This window comes from Anoplophora glabripennis, unplaced genomic scaffold (assembly GCF_000390285.2).
Source record: "Anoplophora glabripennis isolate ALB-LARVAE unplaced genomic scaffold, Agla_2.0 scaffold18, whole genome shotgun sequence".
In the NCBI taxonomy this organism is placed as follows: domain Eukaryota; kingdom Metazoa; phylum Arthropoda; class Insecta; order Coleoptera; family Cerambycidae; genus Anoplophora; species Anoplophora glabripennis.
This window is the reverse complement of record NW_019416221.1, coordinates 311,615-333,808: the sequence shown is the minus strand read 5'-3', so window position 1 is coordinate 333,808 and position 22,194 is coordinate 311,615. Positions and strand designations below refer to the sequence as shown.

At 33.0% G+C, this 22,194-nt stretch overlaps 1 protein-coding gene across 1 annotated transcript in view; it reads right to left on the bottom strand.

Annotated features, from left to right (window-relative positions):
- The window catches only part of LOC108908222, a 52,790-nt gene extending 30,942 nt beyond the window's left edge, over positions 1 to 21,848 (bottom strand). Inside the window, exon 1 of the mRNA XM_018712173.2 lies at positions 21,639 to 21,848. Within this exon, the coding sequence (XP_018567689.1) occupies positions 21,639 to 21,647 (9 nt within the window). The 5' untranslated portion in view covers positions 21,648 to 21,848. The remainder of the gene's footprint in view (positions 1 to 21,638) is intronic.
- Positions 21,849 to 22,194: the final 346 nt, after the last annotated feature.

Below are 22,194 nucleotides of genomic sequence, written 5' to 3'. Positions count from 1 at the left end.
CTGAGACGGTGCTTTATATCTAGATTTTTTGCAAAATCGCTTGTGTATTCCACGGAAGTTCATGACATCGACCAACTGCGACATCGTATTGCCAAAGCTTGTAATACGATTCGAGAGGACGTGGCATGCTGCAACGCGTTCGAGCGAATTGGATACTTCGCGCTGAAGCTTGTAAGCAAGCAAATGGTGGGTACATCGAACATCTATGAAAAGCAGTTCTCAAAAGGTGGCTCCTTGCAATGTTGAGGTAAGTCAGGTTTTAAAATTACACTTTAATCAACACAGATCCGTGTATTTACCTCATTTCGACGTAACGAACGGTTGGCAAAAACACCTTGTATAATTGAACTTAGATCGAAGAACACTGAAATTTTTTTGGGACGTAAATACCGGTAAATGCGGATATCATATATCTTGTTCTTCAATGCATTGTTAACTGTTATATACCTATACATTAGAATGAAAATCTATCATTCGTAACGTATCCTTGTACATTTTCTTATGCTGAACAGAAATGAGGGCAACTATAGATATGCCTCATTGGACTCAAAAATGGAATCTTTAAAATTACAGTTAACCTGCTACGATATTATGCTCACGAAGTGTTTCGAATCGTTTATGTATTATAGATTAAGGCAATATTATGTGTTTTATTATCTCTTATTTTACAGAGATTGATAGCAGCCTCAGAACATATCGAGCCCGTTAAAATCTCGAACTAAATCCCAGGTCACTTCCGTATGTGCGAGTTGAAGTAGTGATGTTTAGAATAAAATGTTGGCGATATCAAAAACATGATGAACCTGTTTCATTTAAAAAAACTTATATTTTTTATTATTATAAATTACTAAAATTGAATCAGAAATCAACAAATTAGTTAATATCTGATTGTTTCTAAGAAATGGACAACTATTTGTATCGAATAATGCGCATAGTCCAGCTAATATGTACAAATCGGCCTTCAAAATAATTCCATCCTCTCTATCGGGATCGTCACGCGATTTATTCTCTTTTATTTGAAATCGTCCATCCATGCAAATGCAAATTATTAAGGTGCTATCTATCCCCATTAATTAAATTCTAGGATAAATTAAAAAGTCATCGATGTGTAGCCGTGTTACTTCTATTATTAATTTTACAGATTTTTGCCAATAGATAAAAACATTTAGTCGAGTCGGGATTATTTTCTTACACTGTACAAGCTATTCGAGATGGACGATGATACCAAAGAATAATTAAGTGAGAATTTTTACGCTTGAGTAGCAGTATCGGGTTTTAATATCGCTCTGTTGCGACTCCTTTGTTGTTTTTGATGGTATTGTATATCTACGGAAAAATTGATTGTTCCGAGATGGTCTGGACGTCTATTAACACGAAAAAGTAAGTAATATGAAAAGCAATAATAGTAAACTAATATTAGGCTAGCGTATTTGCCTGGATATTGAATTTGTTTTTACAGGTCCATTCAAGAACAGTGCGATTACATTTTTTCATATTTATACAGTTATTGTCCTGTATTTATATTCCGCATATCTTTATTTTGGGTAAAACGTCTATTCGTTCATACGCACTGATTTGTTCAGCCTCATGTAAAATCATCAGAGCTGACGTTCGATCGCAGTTCATGGTGGCTCCGCCAATTCTCAATTATCATTTTTTATTCGATTTCTCTTCAGTATGGCTTCTCCGTTCTTACTGTTGCTGCTGTTGTACATGTTATTGATGTCGTTGTTCCTGCTGCTGCTGGTGTTGTTGTTGTTGTTATAGGTGGTTTATGGCTGTTGATTAATCCCGTTGTGGAATTTGCTGTTGTTTTAGATTTATGTAAGACAAATGGGCCTCGTAACCCAAATCGATCGTGTCATTTCTGGCTTTTTAGTGAAAACATTCGAAAATGGGACAAAATTTTGGGAGTACTGCGAGAATCGTCGGCGATTGGTCAGACAACACTATCAAGTAATTCAGAGGTCGATAATTTCAATCAAAACATAGGTGAAAATTTCGATTCGAAACATACGAAAGTTGAGTGAAATCCGAAATACATTCACGAATTGGAAACCGACAATACCCTTTATAGTTAGTCCTTCAAATGTTAAACTAAGTGTAACATGTACCTTCTCAAGCCGCTGAGGTACGCAGTGGCATATACAGATCCTTGTGGGCGGGGTCTTGACGAATTGAAATGGACACTGGCCTCTCTTTGTATAGATCACTCTAGACAGGCATTGAAACATATGTTGGCAATCTTTTAGCTTAAGACAATTAAAACATGTTTCCTTTATTATTGTATCATAGTTGGGTTGGCAATCCGCGACTGGAGACTCTTACTACCTGCTGTGGCGCTGTCTAGTGCGGCGATAGATCAAAGTGGCAAAAAACTGAGTGAGTTATTGGATGATTTTGACTTTTTAACACCTTAACAGATCGTACATTTCACAATACACTCCCACTTTTTCTAGACTTTATTGTCATGCTGTTTTTTCCGGTTTTTTCATATGCAGATCTCGTTTTCATCTAAACACCCTGTTTATCTATTGACCAATTAAAACTATTAACATCTGCACTTGATGGGCGTCAATGTTTAAAGTGAATTTCCGGCTGCTATAATTCTTCAAGAGAACTTACACAGTTATCATCCGCGTTCAGTGCCACCATTTTTATTTCAGTACCAACTCTTGTTCCTATTTCATCTACAACCTGATGGAGCAACCAAGCGTGATTTTAAAAATACATTTATTACCTGACAGGCACAAAGTATATATCCACATCGGATCAGCATAATTGAGTAATTCATAAATAAAATTGTTGGGGAATTCGTATCCAGGCGAGTGCGACTGTATTTGGCGGTATGTAATTTGCTCCGGGATGCATCATTATTGCAGGGGCAAGTACCAAATATTCCAAAAGCACAAATGACGTACGAATTAGTACAAAGTACCGGGCAACTTATTTAGAGAAATTACTGCCTTGGCGTTGTTGCGTATTCCGCTTAAAGAAGTCATTATCTTCGGATAATGGCGGAATATTTATGCAAAGAAGTAGCTGACGAAACACGTAATAAATGATATTAGTAATGTAAATGGCTAGCACGAAACGTTTCTCAAAAAATTATCGTTTATTACGTGCTGAAATATATTTTTTTATTTAAGTAACTCGAAAATACAGTAGATCATTCATTGCTAATCATTAAAATGAAGATACAGGGTGCTGATTTCTTTGAAACAGTACAAGCGATTTGTGAAAAGAAAAAAGACGCCACAATTTTTTTCTAACTAATGTTAGTTGTAACAGTTCCGTTCTGACAAACTTTTAGTGCAGGCTGTATCGAGTTATATTTGAACAATTTTGTTTTGTTGATAATATTGCATGAAAGTGTCAAAGTTTTAACACAGTAATGAATTCAAAACTCAAAACACTGTCTGGTGTTAGTAAAGTATACCAGATTAATTAAAAATAGATTAGATTGAATATAACTTTCGGTCAAATTAAGGATTGAACGAATGAATATGTATATAACTTTAATGAAATAAGTTGCTATATTATTTTCTAAAGGGTATAAGCTGGGATTTCTTAGAAAATAATTCGCAGAACATTTTTTGGCAAGTAACAAGTAAATGGCAACAACTTAAGAATCATGGATCTTGTATACAGATAAAATAACGCCAAAGTACTAAGACAGGAAGAGGAAGATACTTCTCTGAATTTTTTTCTGGGTTTATAAAAAGGTGGCGCAATTAATTGGATTTTGGAAGCAGAAACCGCTACTCTCTCTGAAAAAGCTCTAAATGTTGAACTACACAAGAAGAAGCAATAATTGCAATAAAACAAATAGCTGGCGATAGACAAAAGCATTCCAGTTTATTATTTATGGTTCTCAGAAGGTGGCGGATAAGTTTTTTGTAAATTTAGTCGAACCCGATCGATTTGTAATGGTTTTTATTTAATTTAGACGATTCCAATATTTTTATTGCAATGCAACACCAACCGCTACATTCGAAGATTGAGTGAATGTTATGTCATTTTATTAAAAGCGTTTGGATGAATGATTCCATGATTACGTAGTTGTGTTGGTAGAGGAAAAAATACTGAAGTGACATTACGACCATAAAGGACGATTATGAGTTTTTTTTTAAATTGATAATGTTAGTGTCGCATGGCTGTTGAGAAAATCATCTCAGGAAAATATGAGTAAAAAGGCGGACTTTGCTAAAGGACCTCATCAAGGAAGGTGATCAAACGTCGACCCGGTGCTTTGCAGTTCAATAACCAGGGAATGATACCTAATCAGTATATGCAGTAAGACATAAAACTAATATTTGCGTTGAATAAGACTCTTTGCATATGAAATACCATATATTGTAAATACCATATTTTGATTAAATTCAAAATTTTTACAATTCACGTTTTTACAAGCACATTATTCCCGGTTTAGACCTTAGTTCTAGAGCCCCAACCATCCAAGCATTGCCCAATCCAATGACAATATTTCCAGAAACTTCTAATGCGTTACAAGAAAATGACCTATTTCCTGCGATGTATGCGATAAGTTTCTTCTAGTAACATGGACAGACAGGTATAAAATCAGGCTAGCAGCTGTACTAAAGAGTTTTTATTTCCTAAAAAAATACCTTGATCTTGGTATTAACGTCTGTTATTGAGTGCTTCCATAATGCATGGAGAAAATCATGTAAACAGTAACATTTGCTAGCGACCCGGGATCAAACACTATGCAATTATTATAATTAGATACTAGTACAACTGTACGCATATGAAATCCACCAGATGCTCGCATACAATGTTTATTACTCTCTTGCTCTCAATGTAACCGTAAAACAATGAAACAAACATTTAAAATGCATCCTGTTACGCATTAATTACTGAAAATTACTTATGAAGTAACAAAATGAATGTGCCATTTATTTAATATGTTTGTTTGTTGTGACTCATCCTTAATTGATTTTGAAATTCATTCAAGGAAGAACCAACAAATTAATTGCGTGCTGTCTTGAACGTTTTGTTGTTGTTCTGCATCTCCTACACATTAAAGGTGAAGCTCATTGTTGATAAATTGACGATTTTTTGGAGAATAATAGAAATTTGAGAAGTGACGGTTTGAATAAATTCTTATTTTGGTGTGTCTTGGAACAATAAGTTGTACCCCACGCGATAGTTTCCTGGGCTACCTTTCAGGTTGCTATTATTTGAAATCAAATACTTCAACAGTCGACCTACAGATGATAAATTAAATTGATGTCTTATTTTTCTAAAACCAACAAAATCAAAGCATATTATTACCTAATAGTTGTAATAGAATGGTTGAGGTACATTCTAAAACTATTTCACTCAATTTAATAAAATAAATCACTAATAAACGATTAATTAGGATATACAGTGTTGAAATTTATTCACTTCGGGGGGCCTCCTTCTGTCCTGGCTGAGACCCGTCAGCTGAGACCCGTCAGATGAGACCCGCCGCCACCGGCTAAGACCTATTCCCCTTACGATCACGCTTTTCTGGAGCATCTTCCTGGAGCATCTAAATGACCGCTATCAACTGTGGTCAAGATTACAGAAGTGTAAGTGTAAGTGGTGTCATCTTCAAGGCTCTGATTTAGGTACAAGTGCACGAAATACGAGTTTACGTGAAGAATTTATTTAAGGAGTACCTATATTTGAGTGAAAGTACTCAGTTTCAGTTTAAATATAATCACAAATAAGTGAAACGATCAAAATGCTCAATACTTAGTGCAAATGTCTTCAATAATTTCATTTCAAATTCACTCCGAACCTTTATTGGTTTCACTCAAATTGTTCACTTCAAACAACTTCCTAATCTGAACTATACTCCACTTTTGGAAGAAATTTAGCTTAGGTGGGTTGGCATTATAGCACATTTGTCAAATTTATCAAATGACCCTCGTATTTGGCAGATGAAATATTTTTACTTTATCGTTTACTTCGTTATCACAACTGAAATTAATAGTGACTCCGCACCTTTAGAAATTGAATCCCTGTATTACCACCCCACACCAAATATTTTACAATTTTTTCAGCTTTAACAACACCTGCACGTTTTTCACCACCCACAAGCCTTTTGATCCCACACATAATGAGTGTGAAGACCCCTTACGCGTATACGAGTGTAGACTTGAATACACAATTTTTAATATATGAGATATTTACTTTTTTGGTTTGTCTGTTAAACGATTTTATAAAACAGTTATTCTGATAAGATCCGATACAAGAGTACTTTACTCCAGGTGACCCTAAATAATTCCATATTTTTACGTTTAAGTATCAAGATATGCAAAGTTAGAAGCTATTTCTGTGTATAATGTCAACCTCGATTTTCTTAAGAATACATTTTATCGTACTGCGTTTTGGACATCTTTCTGTTGTCAGTGGGTGGGGTATTCTAATCTTTGACAAATTTTGCGGATCAAAAACAAAAGGTTGTTTCAGAATTAATTCGCGAAATGCAAAATTTCTGCTTCAAATGGCCTCCAAGCATTGCCAACTAGATTTGGCAGATTCTAGTGGAAAAAGAACATAAAATGAAATATTTCTGTAGCGTATATTTTTTGGGAGTGTACTGTATGCATATTTTTTAAATAGTTACAGTAGTAGCAGATAGTTTTCCTCGCGATCTTCGATTGCCTCACATTTAATGGCACTGGCATGCTTTATACTACATTGCTTAGAGCTAAATATTCTAATTGTGTTGCTCAGGACTTAAACTCGTTGAAAAACGTCTTCCTGGTAATTAATATCGCGATGCCCTCCTCGTTGTCAGCCTCAACAACAATATGAAGCGATTTTTCACACCGTTCCCATCCCTTTCATATCTGTTGCCAGCATCGCAGACGGAGCAGCGTGGGTTTTCAGATAATAACAATAATTGATAATTATATAAATGAAAACGATTATTTCCATTGCTTTTGCACAGATTTCTATCTGGCTCCGTCCATTGTTTCGACACGAGAATTATGTGTGCAATATAATATGTCGGGCGGCATTGTGCGAGATATTGTAATCGAAATAGTGCGGAATTTATTATAAATGTTGCGGTGGACGACAATTTATTAATCAAAAGGCGCATAAATATCGCATAGGGGCAGTTACAGGATAACGTAATGCAATGTCCGAAATTGTTTATTTGTCTTGGTACATTTATTTTGTATATGAAAGCAGATAAAACGGAAAATGGAAGTTTGAAAGAAACGACAGGTTTAGTAAATCTTAAAGAATGAATATATTTTACAGCGTGTGGTTTTTTCCCTAAAGAGAATGAAATATAAGAAATAATTGCTTACCGGATATAAGTAATATGCTTGAGTGGCCTTAATGGTGGATTTTGGTCACAAATAACGAACAATTATTTTATGAACATATCTCCAAAAACGCTTTTTTTAAATTACTTAAATATATTTAGACGCAGATATCTCTTTTTAGCAATTATTAAAAGCAACGCCATAAAAAATTTGTACTTGAAAATTAAAAGTTTTAAACTTTTAATATTAAAACATTTTTCTTGAATTCTGAATGTAATAGATAAGTCTATGGATATGAAGGTATGTTTCCTTTTATCTGGTGTGATTTAAACTAGAATTTCTAAGGAAATGATTGCTTTGATTATATTTAATTCGCTGCAAACCATTTATATTTCATAAAATCAAATGTTTAGTTATTGCTCTGCCCAAATTGGTTAGTGCATCTCTGTCGGTTTCGAGAATTCAATATCTATGTATGTTTTCAGCCACGAAAATTGAATAATTCCAAATATTTCGGATTTTCACCCCCAGGAACGGCGGTGACAACATTTTTAAAATTATGGCGATGTTTCGCATGGTACTAGCTATGTCCTGTACACATTTAGTTTCGCGCAACTCACTCGGTTTCAAAAATACAATACCTATGTACGTTTTCAGCCACGAAATTTGAATACTTCCAAATATTTTGAATTTTCACCACCAAGAACGGCGGTGACAACATTTTTAACATTAAGGCGATGTTTCGCATTGTATTAACTATGCCTTGTCCAAATTTGGTTAGTGCCTTTTACCTAGGATGATTCAAACCAGAATTTCTAAGGAAATGATTGCTTTGATTATACTTAATTCGCTGCAAACCATTTATATCTCATGAAATCAAGTTTTTTTTTATTCACAATTAAAAGTAGATGATGTTCGTAACTACCGTATCAAGTTAGTCTTGAAATTCTGTAATTATAGAAAACTGTAAAACAGAGGTTCGTTAAACTGTAATTTAATTTTGGGTTGGTAACCAACATTTTTATTTACCAAAAACAAAATTAGATCAGTTTGTAATTTGCTTTAATTAATTTTAATATAACTTATTGGATTGTAATAAATTTATTTATTTAAAAAATGTCGTGAATAAATAGTACTCTTATATCACCAGTAATAATTATTAGTACCCACAGAATTTAAAGTTTTGACTGATATTTGAAATATATTTTTTACTGCGAACATCTCTTTCTTCTATATATCGATTTGTTCATTACAATTTGATTTTAAGGAGAACAACATTTAAATATTCTTAACTAAATCCTTAAACTTGAACTAAAAAAAAAAAATGATTAGCCATTATTTGTCTAATAGTTCTTGTGTGTTTACAATTACTAAATCTAACCTTCGTAATTGAAAATTTCTTTGGCTGATAATTTAATTTAAAGCCCGATCATGAGTTGCGATGTATAGACTGTAACCAAATTGAATTGTAACACACTTGGGTTGTGGTCATATTCCTTTTTTACCGGCTCACATGTTCACCGAACTGTTACTGAAGTTATTGAACCGACACCAAAGCTAAAAAATTGAATTTGATGGCATATTTGATTATCTATGTAAGTAAAGCATCGAAAAGGGATATTGCATTACATCAATTCATTATAATACCTCCAAGAAATATATTTAAAAAATTGTATGTTTAAGGCACTGCAAATAAGACATTATTGGAGTATATTTTTAATTGCTACCAATTAAAACTAGAATATTTTTTTCTTTTACATAGTTTCCGTAATCAAAAGTAAATCGGAACGGTAAATATCAAAAATTTAGTGGCAATTTTTCTGTTTGTTACAAAAAGTGGTACAAAAAAACTGACGACACAACATTTACGGTCAAAACTATCCATCAGATTTATAGGCTATTGATTATAGGAATATTTAAAAGGAAAATTTTATGAAAAAAATCGTTACCTAGTAAACAATTTGAAAAAAAGCAAATTTTCGATTTTTTTATTATTTGACTCTAATTTTATTTTTTTTTGGCAGAAGTAGACAAAGAAAATTGCTGTACAAAAAAATAGATGAGATAACACACACGGGAATCTCATCTAGTTTTTTTGTAAAGCAGATTTCTTTGCCTACTTCTACTAAAAAAAAATATAGTCAAAAAAGTAAAAAAAATCAAAAAATCTTATTTTTTGCTTTTTTTAAAATTGTTTATTAACGATTTTTTGCATAAAATGTTTCTTTTAAATTTTTTGAATAAGCTATTTCGATGGGAAATTCCACTCTAAATAATTTTGCTTATGAACTATAGCGAAATTTTGCTTAACTTTCGAGCTACAATTAAAGAACTAAAAGGAGTGCATTTTCACCCATATCTATCTTGTAAAAAGATGGGGATCAATTTTCAAATCGACCCTCAAAATTTTATTCGGAACTGCTAGTCTGTATGCACTCCTCAACAAAAAGATGACTAAATCTATCCATATTTTCACAAGTATAGTCCTTCACTTTCATCCATTAGTTTATTTCTGCTTCGGAAATGCCCTGATGGTGGAAGAGAACGCTGAAAAGAATTCTGTCATTACATCACTGCATGCTGTAAGCAGATTAAGAGAATATATTATAATCCCTGTTAGCGCACAAATGACGAGGTGCAAGTCGTATATAGACTTGTTTTAGGTCAACCCGGTGTCAAAGACCAGGTATAAATTAGGATTAAATGGTACCATAGAAAAGATTAATGTCCGGTAATAATTCCTGATTATTAAAATTTATGGGGATGTAACCCAAGCTAACCGCAACAATTTAGTTAGGTTTTTAGAAATTTACATAACAAGAGATTGATTACTTACTGTCGTTTACTTAAATTTCGTGATTAATTTCGGCTCAGATGGAAGGAATTACTTTACATAAATTTTGGAAATATTCTAGCAAAAATGCGTAGGTAAGACTGTCACTTGAAATGGAAGACAAATGATTAAAAAATTGATATTTTATTGTTTTTATTATAACAAATGTAAATATGTATAAAATTTTATCTGCATTTATAAATTTAACTAGCAACTGTTCGAAATTGGTGTATTTCGGGGGTAACTTGATACAGAAGCCATATTCCTTAAATAAATAGGTAACAAAACTCGGCGTTACAAGACGTTATACGCGGGGCATGAAATTAGTACATGGGGTTTAGTTGAAAAATATATAATGTTGACAAGTCGAAAATATATAGATTGTTTTTTGAGTAAAAACTCAGAGATACGGAATTACAAAATGACAGAGAGACAGAGTCTGTAAAAATAATGAAAAGAAATGGTAGGAGTAAGTTGTTGGAATTCATTTGCAATATTTATTGAGACGTGGAAGCTTGCATCGAATGCTGTTTTAAGTTATTGTTTATTGTTATTGGCTTTAAAGAATATTTAGCTTTGTATTCTTCTACCAGAGAAAATAACCATTAGGTGTTATTATTTATCAGAGAAAATATGTTGTTTAAATATTCATTTTACTTTTAAGATAATAAGTAATGATAAGCAGCATCACCTAGTATATAAGACAGAAAAACTAATTTATCTGCTTACACTACAGTAAATAGATTGTTTTTAAGGAGGTAAGTCCATTTTACCGTAGAAGTGGATGTGGCTATGGACAAGTGAGGTTACTTACCTCCTAGGGAAAAGCGATTTCGAATTATAAATGTATATTTTATGAACAAATAAATAGAAATATTTGATGAACGTTACATTTTATTAATTATTATGAATAAATATTTAAATAATAAGTAATTGTACAGTTATTACATTTAGTAACATTTATAAAATCTGGATAATTATTCCTCTCGCATTTACTAATTGTCATATTTTTCTCAGAATGATTTGAGCGCTCCATTTCAGTCTCCGGAGGCTCAATATTATCTGACTGATCCATTAAAACAGCATGATGCGACGTACCTACTACTAGAACCTGGAGTTGAAGTGTCATTGTAAAGATTCCTGTTGGCTATTTAATTTTTGTTACTTAAACTGTCAGCAACATAACTTTCTGCAGTTGTGGCTGATTACCACCTACCATGTCTCTTGACTGCTAATACATCAACTCCTATATTAGCCAGTAACGTTGCCGATGTTCTTCGGAATGAATGGACTGTATATGTTTAAGGATGTTTTAGTTTCGAAAACTGTGCAATCTTATTAGGAATCATAGAAAGGGTATTCTTACCGACTGGTTGATTGTAACATCTACCTGCTTGATAGCGCATAAAACAGCGTAAACACCTTAGAAACGACAAAATCCAAACAACCAAGGCGACTTTGTGTCGGTGTAAATGGTGTAAATAACTTCTTTCTTCGAGCTGCTTTGCTGTAGTAGATATAATTATTAATGAATTTAGTTTTTACACTGAGTTTTATTTTTATTAACTCTATAATTAACCCAATTCAATTTAGATTCAAAGATTCTGTCAGCGCAAATGCCATTATCATTGTCATTTTTTCTAGCTGCAAAATAAAATTTCTATTGGACAGTTTCTTTAATGTGGATCCATGTTTTGAAGCTTCATTTGCTGTCCATCACGTCCTAGGAAGTGAATTGGTAAGCACAACTGACAACTACGTGTTTGCAAAACCAATGATAACTCTCATTAAATAAAGACATTGAACTATTAGTACATAATTGTCATTTATTACTCTATAATTTTAAAGAAAATATCAGTGTTTCGATTCACGGCAGCGCGCATAAATCGCATAAAACGGCAATTTGTTAGCGGCCCAGCACGACAAACAATAACAAATGTTGTGTAACACCTTTTAAAATATGGCATTCAAGAGTCGATTGTATGGAGGAACGCATCACCAGATAATAATCTTTTATACTCTATATGTCACTTAATTGTATGGTATGAATGGCAGCATTTTTTTCGATGTTAATACAATGGAAGAACGGGCACCCTGCTCCGGTTTTTAGATGAATAAACGGCTTTGTATTATTATCGACGAAGTCGTTTTTTTTAAGGATGCCATCTGTTGCGAGCCCACGGAGACATCCTTAAACGGTTTTATCACGCAATCCGAACCCTTTAACAATGCAGGCAATTGACAATATTCGGTGACTGGTAGCAATAATTGTTTTCACTGGCGAAAAAATGCATCAGCTGCCTACATGTAATTGGTAGTATTAAGTTAACGGATCCGGCATTAAGTCTTATTGCGGAGAAAACAAGATTTTTTTTGGAAAAACAAAAATTAAGCCATTTACGTCGGTGGGTGATTCATAAATGGTGACCAAAAATGAAACCTCGTATTCTTTGGTGAATTTTAAGGGGAATCTTTCCTATAAAGTTTTTATCTAGGATGCTTCGTTAAAAAGATACAGGGTGTTAAACTTCAAAAAATAATTTTTTTAAATAATTTAAAAACTAATAAGTGAAATAACTTGAAATTGGGCACATGTATTTATGTAAACATTGTCCAAAATCTGAGGGTTTTTCCTAAAATTTACATGCTCCAGTAGCGGAGATACAGGGTATCGAAGGCATATTTTTCTAAATAAAATAGTACGCCACTGCCTTACGATAAAACCATGATATTTTCGGATTCGTTTTTAAATTTTCTACAAATTACTACTCTTTTATGTTTTTCTAAAAACGCCTGATTTTCTAGTAATTTTCTTTTCTGTCGATAAACATTTTAAAGAGGTAAAAAGCACCCCTAAAGTTTACCCCTTTCAACTTTTTAAGAAATCTCTGTTTCTGTACAATTTTTATTTATGTCAATAGGTACTATGTTCTTTCACATAATCAGTTTTCCGTTCTTTGAGAATGTAAATGACACTTTCTCTTTAATCAACTATTTTTTTCATGTGACCCTTACCTCATCAACTGCATCATTTCTCACAGACACGAGATATATTCATACAATAAAGTATTAGATATGCACGTTAATTTTCAAATATTTAATACCCACAATGCTCGCGGTCGTCGTAATAACACGTTTATTGTTTGCTGTAATTAATTTCCCTGTTAAATTATAATACATTTGCCAATAATTAACACGGAACAGTTATTATCCTCCCAAATAAGGACCGTTTCGTTTCGTTTCATCATCCCATACGGACCCGACGCTTTTGTGTTTATTACAAGAGGAAATACAAATCGAGTTTTATTAAATATCAAACCAAGTACAATGGGAACGGTTGAATTGGATTTTGTCTTGTGTGGGATCAACGATATTTTTGCCGCTGGTCAAAATACGCCCGTAAAATTGATTTCATAAATAGTTTTTTTGGTGTCGACGTTTGAATTGGCTCATTAGATAAATGATTCGAGTAGCGACAGTTCCACGATAAAATTAGCACGCTTGGTTAAAAATTCGTAATACCCAAGCGATTTCTACAGTTCGTGTTCGTGCTTCCCATATTATAAATTTATACGTACCTACTGAAATTTGAAACTTCTCCGCCCAAAAATGATTAGGTCTGGAGCAGATGAAATAATATTCATGAAATAAATTGTTGAGGTTGAATAAGAATCAACAAGCACAAAATATTAGTACAAGCAACAACAATTTCGAAAAGCACCATCGACTGGATCATAAAAAGACTTCTTAAGCCTTTTACCGATAAGTGTGCTTTTATGCGAAGAGTAACTAATTTTAATAATGAACATCTCTATAAAACCTGCGATACATGAAAGTCATCTTTAACAATGACCTTTTTATTGGTCAAGTCAGATTACTATACACAGTCAACTTACTCAAAATGTACAGGGTGTTAATGAACTTATGTGAAAAAGGAGCAAAAACTGAGTTAACTGATGAGCCGGACTGTATTCGAAAGTCAGTTTGTTGTAGTGATTGCTGTGCTGTTTTCGAGAGTACATTATTAACAGCCGTATTTCCAAGTTTTCTTTTGAAAATGGCGCATTTACTTAGCAATCCTGAATATTATATGCTCATAATTTATGGCGAAGCAAACAAATCGTCCACAGAGCTTGTCAAATGTACCGTGCAAGATATCCTGAATGACGTGCCCCCGTACTAGTCCAGGGATATGAAGAAAATAAATTACCTGGTGGTGACTGTTGAGTAGCCAAGGATCTGTAAAGTTTTTCATAAAATTTGGGTGAATTTTAGTATAATATGTGCAAAACCCACACACCATCAGGTGAGGTTTTTTAATAATTAACAATAAAAGGTCTAAAATAACCCAAAATATCACTTTCTTGCCTACCACAAAAAAACGATTATTTTTATTATAATGTGAAAGTAACCAACTTGTAGGGAATAAAAAACCTTTAAAATGGCGGTTTTTAAAATCCGATACGATAATTTGTTGCTCGGGAAATTGCAAAACAACTGTCAAAATTCGATTATTACTAAATAAACAATAAGTTCTGCAAAAGTCAACCTACGACTTTGATATTGCACAAATAGTTGGCTTTTATAGTCCTTAATATGTGATTAAAATTTCAGAGCGATTCATCGAATAGTTTTTGCAACATTCTAAATGTTTATCCCAGAGGCATTATTTTTGCAATAACTTGATACGCAAAATTATCAAGATATTTTAATTCTGTGGGTGTCATATGAAAGAGAAAGACTTCTTTTATTGGAAGAAATTATTTTATTGCAAAAAATTTGTTTTTTACCACTGCAAAAACCGACCACAAAAACACTGTAATTTGTAAAGTTGGTATTTTTACACAAATTAAAAAAAAAGTTGCTCTAACTTAATTTGGGGCAAAGTTACACTTTTTTTTATCACAGCTACTTTGTTTATAACAATTAAGACTTCTAATAAGTGCCATTTCGAAGATAAAGAGCTAAAGTTTCTATATGAAATTTTTGTGGACGATAGCTTTGTAACAGCATCTCTGAGAATGCTCCAAATAATGACTTCGATACAAGATGACTGTAAGTCAGTGGAGGGGGAACCTACAAATCCACGAGCAAGTTATATCTCCGGAACTTGTTGACCGATTTTGATGTTTTTTTTTTAATTTGGGGTACCTTCTTGCGTACATCACAAATATGCATTTTGTTAATAAATAAAAATTTAAATTAATCCAGTAATTTGTTTCAACATTAACAAAAATTTTTTTTTTGCAAAATATCAACATCTTTTGCAATTTTCTGTAATGCAACATTATAGGAATGATTAAATATCAATTTTTAATAAATTAATATTGCGACAATGACCAACTGCGACATCGGTAATGTTGCAACGCGTACGAGCGAATTGGATACGTTGCGCTGAAGCTTGTGTGCAAGCAAATGGTGGGTACATCGAACATCTTCTATGAAAAATATTTGACATAAGTTTATTAACAACCAGTATTTCCGTACTAGTTGAAGATTTGCCTCAAAACTAATTCAATTCAATAACAGTGAGTGCAGTTGTAATCAAATAATGTTCCAGAAATTTACAGTTAGTGTTAAATGTAAAGAAGAAGCCCATAAACGTTTCCATTTTTGTACTCAATTGTTTATTGTACTGTTCGAATACTACGTGGCTATTAGAATGATAAGAAGGTGAATTATTTAAGAATTCCGGAGATGCGCGGATAAGTTTACGACTTTTAGAGGTATTAATAATGTAACTAACGGTGTCCGAAGCATATACACGGGACGTTTCCTCCCATAAAGCACCTACGTTTTGTGAATCAAATATTAAAATTGCCGAGATACAATCTCAGATCCGCAATTGACGTGCTATGCCGACAATGCATATTATTAATATCGAGAAATGCTATTTCAGGATGAGGCATGTCAACCGTAGATCTAATCTAATCGGATACAGTACCAGAATGCCAGCCTTACGAGAGTGGCTTTCCGTAGGGGAGTATAGGTGAGACAAAACTTAATATGCAAAGTGACTATTAACGTAATTATAGATAGATATTAAACAGATGGTGTAATAGTATGATTGGAATGAAAGGGACGAGAAAAACCAGTTTCAATAGCCAAGCAAGAGTGAACAAATGGTTTCCCAATCTTATACACCAATAGTATAATAAAATTAATAAAAAATTCTCTCGTGTCCGTCTTAAACAAGGTACGATCCAAAGTAAACGGGATAAAAATAAGAATATAAAGTATTTTTGGCACAACCGTCTTGGTGCTTCGTTTCTGGATCGTATTCAAAACACCACGTTTCGTCACCAGTCACAATGTTGTAAAGGGAGTTTTTATCTTTTTTTGGTATTCTTGATGTTCTTCGAATGTTAAATTCTGAGTAATTTTTGGTCGTCAGTCAATTTGTGCGGAACAAGTCCAAATGTTCGGCCAAAATGCGATAAATTGGTGTTTTTGAGATGCTCGATTCCAATTCCTTGAATTTCAACGAAGACTTTGGCTGATCTTTGATGATCGGTTGGCCAACATGTTGCGGCCACGGCCGTTTTTAAATCGCATTTGAATTTAAATCAATTGAAACGTTCCGGTAAAAGTTTTACCGAGTTTAATTCAAAAGTTAATATTCTCAAACTCGATAGTATGGGCCTACTGTGAGAAATAGAGCTTTTTAATAGGAAATAATTTGGGTATGTTTCTGGAAAAAATATAATTGATGACATCATTAGTCGTTTCTGCAAATATTTTATACAGGGTACCCGTTTTTCGAGTCATTCAACTGGGATAATAGTTACGAGGATATAAGTCGGTCAAAATTTTGATCTTCATTGTTGATGTAAGATGGTTAGGGTACCTTATTGGGTCGAATTCAGATATGTAATCGTATTAGCTCTGGTGCCTTCCGGAATGGACAAACGACATGCAATTTTTGTTTTTTTTTATGGGTGTCATATATAAATACAATAATGTTTCACATTTTATGGCGTACCTTCTTGTTTTCGTCGAAATATCGAATTATAAACTTGTTTCACGAAGCTTTGAAAACAAAACATTCGATTCCAAACGAAATATTGATTAAACTTTCATTGACAATGTCAAAGTTCGGAGGAATACAATTTTCACAATGCCTGATTGAGAGGTAGGTACATGAAAAAATAAACGACAAAAATGTAAATAGAAGAAGTATAAAATCATATGTCAAAGGAGTGGAGGAAAAAGGAAAGAGACAGAGAGAAAACGAGGAGGTCAAAAATCCAAAGAAGTAGGGAGGAGAAGAGGAGTGCAACGAACGCGCGCTCTGTGCTCCGCCTTGTATACGGGGGACCCCCTTCTTAATTCGATTCTGCAATTTTAGTATTGTATCACATACGTATTAAGGAAACATATAATTGGCCATTTGAATACCAGTATTTATCGATCTTGCGTTAGTAATTAATTAATAAAGGAAACCCAGACAGATAAATATATTTCTTTATGTCCTTTTATCAAACAAACTACTTTAGTTTACCGTTAAGTATAATTTTAGAAATGGCAATCTAACATTTAAATTTAATGTATATTTGACGAAAAAACATCGATTAATTTTACAGATGGCAGCAATTTAACAGTGAACGCGAGATTATTTTTATAAAATCGTCAATTAATTAAATAAATTTAACATCCCGTACTTTCCTTTCTGAAAAGCAACAGTTTTTTTGTCTACAAAACGTAAAAGTCCAGTTTATTTATTATTATCAACAAAAACATAAATTTTAACAATCAACCCTTAATTTTTAAACGTTTAAATTTAAAGTAGTAATTGTACAATTGTGAAAACTGACTCTACCCGAGGATGGTAAGTCGCTCACGGCAATAGTTTCTTGATTAAGGTACTGGGTAATTATTGAAGAAGCACCAGATTTGGGGGCAGATAAGATACTAGGTAGAAATTTTAATGTCTCAACTGATTCCTCAATACACCCCTCCTCAACCTTGGCTAACCCACAAGTCTTTTAAGACTGGCGAAATCCGCTCCAGATCAGCTAGCAGTGTAGCAGATGATCTTCGGAAGCAATGGCCAGTGTAGCTCTCTGCTTCCGGTAATTTTAAATATGTTAAATTCATTTTGGAGTATTTCTAATTTTATTAATACCAATAACCTGACACAAATTCACCATTGACATACCTAATAAAAAAATCCACGGTTGAACATCTTAATTTTCTAAAGCTTAACTATCCTGAAATGTTATTGTCACTTTCTGAAATATGCAATTCTATGCATTTTGAAATACATTTAACTAACTTGAAACACAATCTGGAAAACCTAGGGGAAAGGCGTGAACCCAGTAGAGATTTTTAAGGAATCTCCACAGAAATATTCGTAAATTAACCAATCAAAATTTTCTAATAAATCATTGCGATGCATGAGAACAGGACTTAATTTTTCCGAGATTATAATACGCAGGTACTTTTTGTTTTTGTACTGCACATAATATCCGTTTTTAAAAGATCATTATGCCGCATCGCCTGTAATTTAAGTGTCAGAATCCACATTAAACACAGCCATCAAAAAATTTTCGTCCGAAATGTATTGCGACAAACAGTTCGGTGTGGGCATGGAATAAGTTGTTAATTACTTAAACCTTTAATAGTAAAAGGTTTAGCGAACAAAAAGAGACTGGAGTAAAAATGTATTGACACATTTCTAGCACAGTTCATTAAATTTTTTTGTTTGTGAATAAATTTTATTTTTGTAACGATATCATTTACACAGACTTTTTGCGTAGGATCTAGTGGCAATTATTCTACAAGTAACCGATTTTTCAGTTATAATAAAAACTTTTTTTTAACACTTTTCCACTTTTAAAATTTCTATAAAATTTCGTTTTGAATGATGACTTTTAATTTTCATCATCGATATTTCAAATACTTACATAAAGAAATAATAATTTTTGGTACTTATTTCTTTGATATTTTTTGTAAATATCATTTAAAAAAAATCGCATTGTAACTGAAAAACTATTGATTATAGAAAAATATGTTTTTTCCTGTTGATTAAATATGTTCATAAGTATCCATCCAAAACGTTTTAGTACAGAAAATTATAGTTTTGTATTAAAATAATTTTAACGTATCAACTGCGGTTAGGTTAAAAGAGAGTGAAATCAATCGTATTCCGGTTAAAGATTTGCTGATATAGTATAAACAGGTAGCAAGTTTTCTTTGAGACAACAAAGTTCCTTTTGATATTTATATGGGGAAGAAAAGTGATGTTTCATTTCGAATCATTAAATCCAAAATAAAAAACAATTTCCGCCTCATTTTTTATGCAGAAATTAGTTGTTCATTGAGATTCTTCTGATGGCAGGATTTATTTGTCATCTTCTGCGACTTCATTTTTTATTCCATTGTTAGAAATAATAAATAATTAAATATTTTAATTACAAATTGATACATTTCAAGGCAAAGGGAATATTAGTTAGTAATTCTTAATTTATAATACTGTAATATTCAAGAAATAAGATCTATCGTAATACGTCGATACAGATAGTAAAAATATATTAGTAGTCCAAGCTAATTAGACATTTCAGAAGAAATAATTCATATAACATACAAATAATATTTTGTCCAGGGATAGTTATAGGAGTAAGAACCCGAAAATTTATCAACCTAACGGTGGGCACAACCACCTTTTTTTCACGAAAAACTACCCCTGGGCTGGACTTAACTGCGGTTTTTCGTGTTTTTCTTTGAAACTATCACTCTGGCGGGAAAAAGGTTCAGAAACGGAAATGTTGTCTATTAAATTCTACACAAAAAATGCCCTATAGATTATTAACATATCCTCCACTGATGCGCCCACCTTTAGGGCGGGAAATTTTCGGGTCCTTACTTCCACTCCTATAAACTACCCCTGGACAGAATATTATTTGTATATGAGTTACTTCTTCTACTTGCCATTTTTTCGGCTAATTAGCAAGGACTATAGGTATCTGTATAAGAAGTATATTTAAAGAAAAGTAATTCAATAGTACAGAATTAAAGCAATAATAATAATTTGATAAAAAAATACAGGGTGTTAAACTTAAAAAAATATTCTTATTTTTTTTAATAATTTAAAAACTAATAAGTGAAATAATTTTAAAATGGGCACATGTATGTAAGCATTGTCCAAAATATGAGGCATTTTTCTAAAATTTTGATGCTCCAGTAGTGGAGATACAAGGTATCGGTGGCATAATTCTCTAAATAATGATATTTTCGGATTAGTCTTTCAATTTTCTACGAATTACTACTCTTACATGTTTTTCGAAAAAAGCCTCATTTTCGAGTAAAACTTAAAAAACTTATTGAAAACACTTTTATTTAGATGACATGACAAACACTAATCATTCGGTTATTTATTTGAATAAATACTCAAAAATGCCTCCATTTCCACGAACACAGGTGCGATATCTTTTTAGTATCTAACGAAAATGCAATTTGTTCGAAATTTATTGTTGCTTTAATCTGACAAAAAGCATTATTTATTTTTTCTTCTAACTGCTCAGAATGTCAAAGTTGCTGTCGCAGTCATGACAATATAATTTTAAACCGCATTTTATTCGAATATCGAAGTGCGTTTTCAGTTCGTTTTTAAAGTTTTACTCGAAAATCAGACTTTTTTCGAAAAACATAAGAGAGGATAATTAGTATAAAATTGAAAGACGAATCCAAAAATATTATGATTGTTACCGTAAAATAGTGGCGTACTATTTTATTTAGAAAAGTATGCCACCCATACCCTGTATCTCCGCATGTAAGACATATAAATTTTAGGAAAAGGCCTCAGATTTTCGACAATGATTACATAAATAGGTACATGTGCCCCATTTCAAATTATTTCATTTACTAGTTTTTAAATCATTTTAAAAAATTATAATTTTTTTAAGTTTAACACTGTATCTTTTTAACGAAGCCTCCTAGATAAAAACTTTATACGAAAGACCCCTTAAAATCCACCAAAGAATAAGAGGTTTCATTTTTGGCCTCCGTTTGTGAATCACCCTGTATAATTTATTATAAATATATTTGTCACAACTATTTTTACACAATTTAAAATGTCTTCAATATTAGATTACTTATTCGGCATTAACTAACGACTAAACCCTTCATTATTTACTACAATTTTATTATTAATCATTATAATAAAGACGCTGTGTTATAAAAACGAAGATAAACCATTATTAAAAGTAATTACATTTGTTAAATAACAATATTTCGTCGCAAGTGCTGCATTTTTTTAAATATTTAAAATGACATGTATTCTGTATGGCATGATACTAAGAAATAATTACGTTGCAATTAACAATTTCACTCGAGTCGCTAATTAAGCCATCCAAGAGAGCCCCATTAATTTCTAAATTAGCTCTGCAAACCCCCATAATTAATCTCGGAATAATCTTCAACTTAACGACCGTGCCGTAACTCGAATCATCCCAATCCAAATCAAAAATGTAACGCCAACTAACCAAGGCCGATTTATTCACCGAAAACTGAACATTCTACGATCCTCAACATACCTCATCCATCCTAGAGCGTATCCGAAGACAGCTGAATGTTTGTTAATCTACTTATCCATGATGGACACTAAACAAAACACTCACGACGCGTCAAATAACACTCAACTGTCCGTGTACACGGTGTTTTGTTTGTTTACGGCGAAACTCGGGAGTGGAGTCGGGCCCAAACTCGCGCTTTGCGCTCGGTGATCTGCGAGGGTCTGTGGATTCGGTGGATTCCTTATTCTTCACCGGATCAAGTCGCCGGTTGCATAAAGTGACGTCACCAACAGGTTACTTCTCTAGAGGTGGCCCAGCGATCATGGGAGGCCGAGGAAGACAGAAGAAGTAGAATAGAGGCGCAACAGTGAACTCTTCTGCTTGTGTTTACACGAATCGGCATCATACGCTGTACTCGAGAAGTATTTATTATGATTTATGTTGAGATGATGCTCGAAGCAGAGGTACACGGGGAAATTGTGTGCGAACGCAGTCCATGAGACGTTTGATGCGAAGAAGTGTTATCGCTGTTTTGGAATTTTAACTAGCGTACCGGAAAAATAGTCTCCCGTCTAAA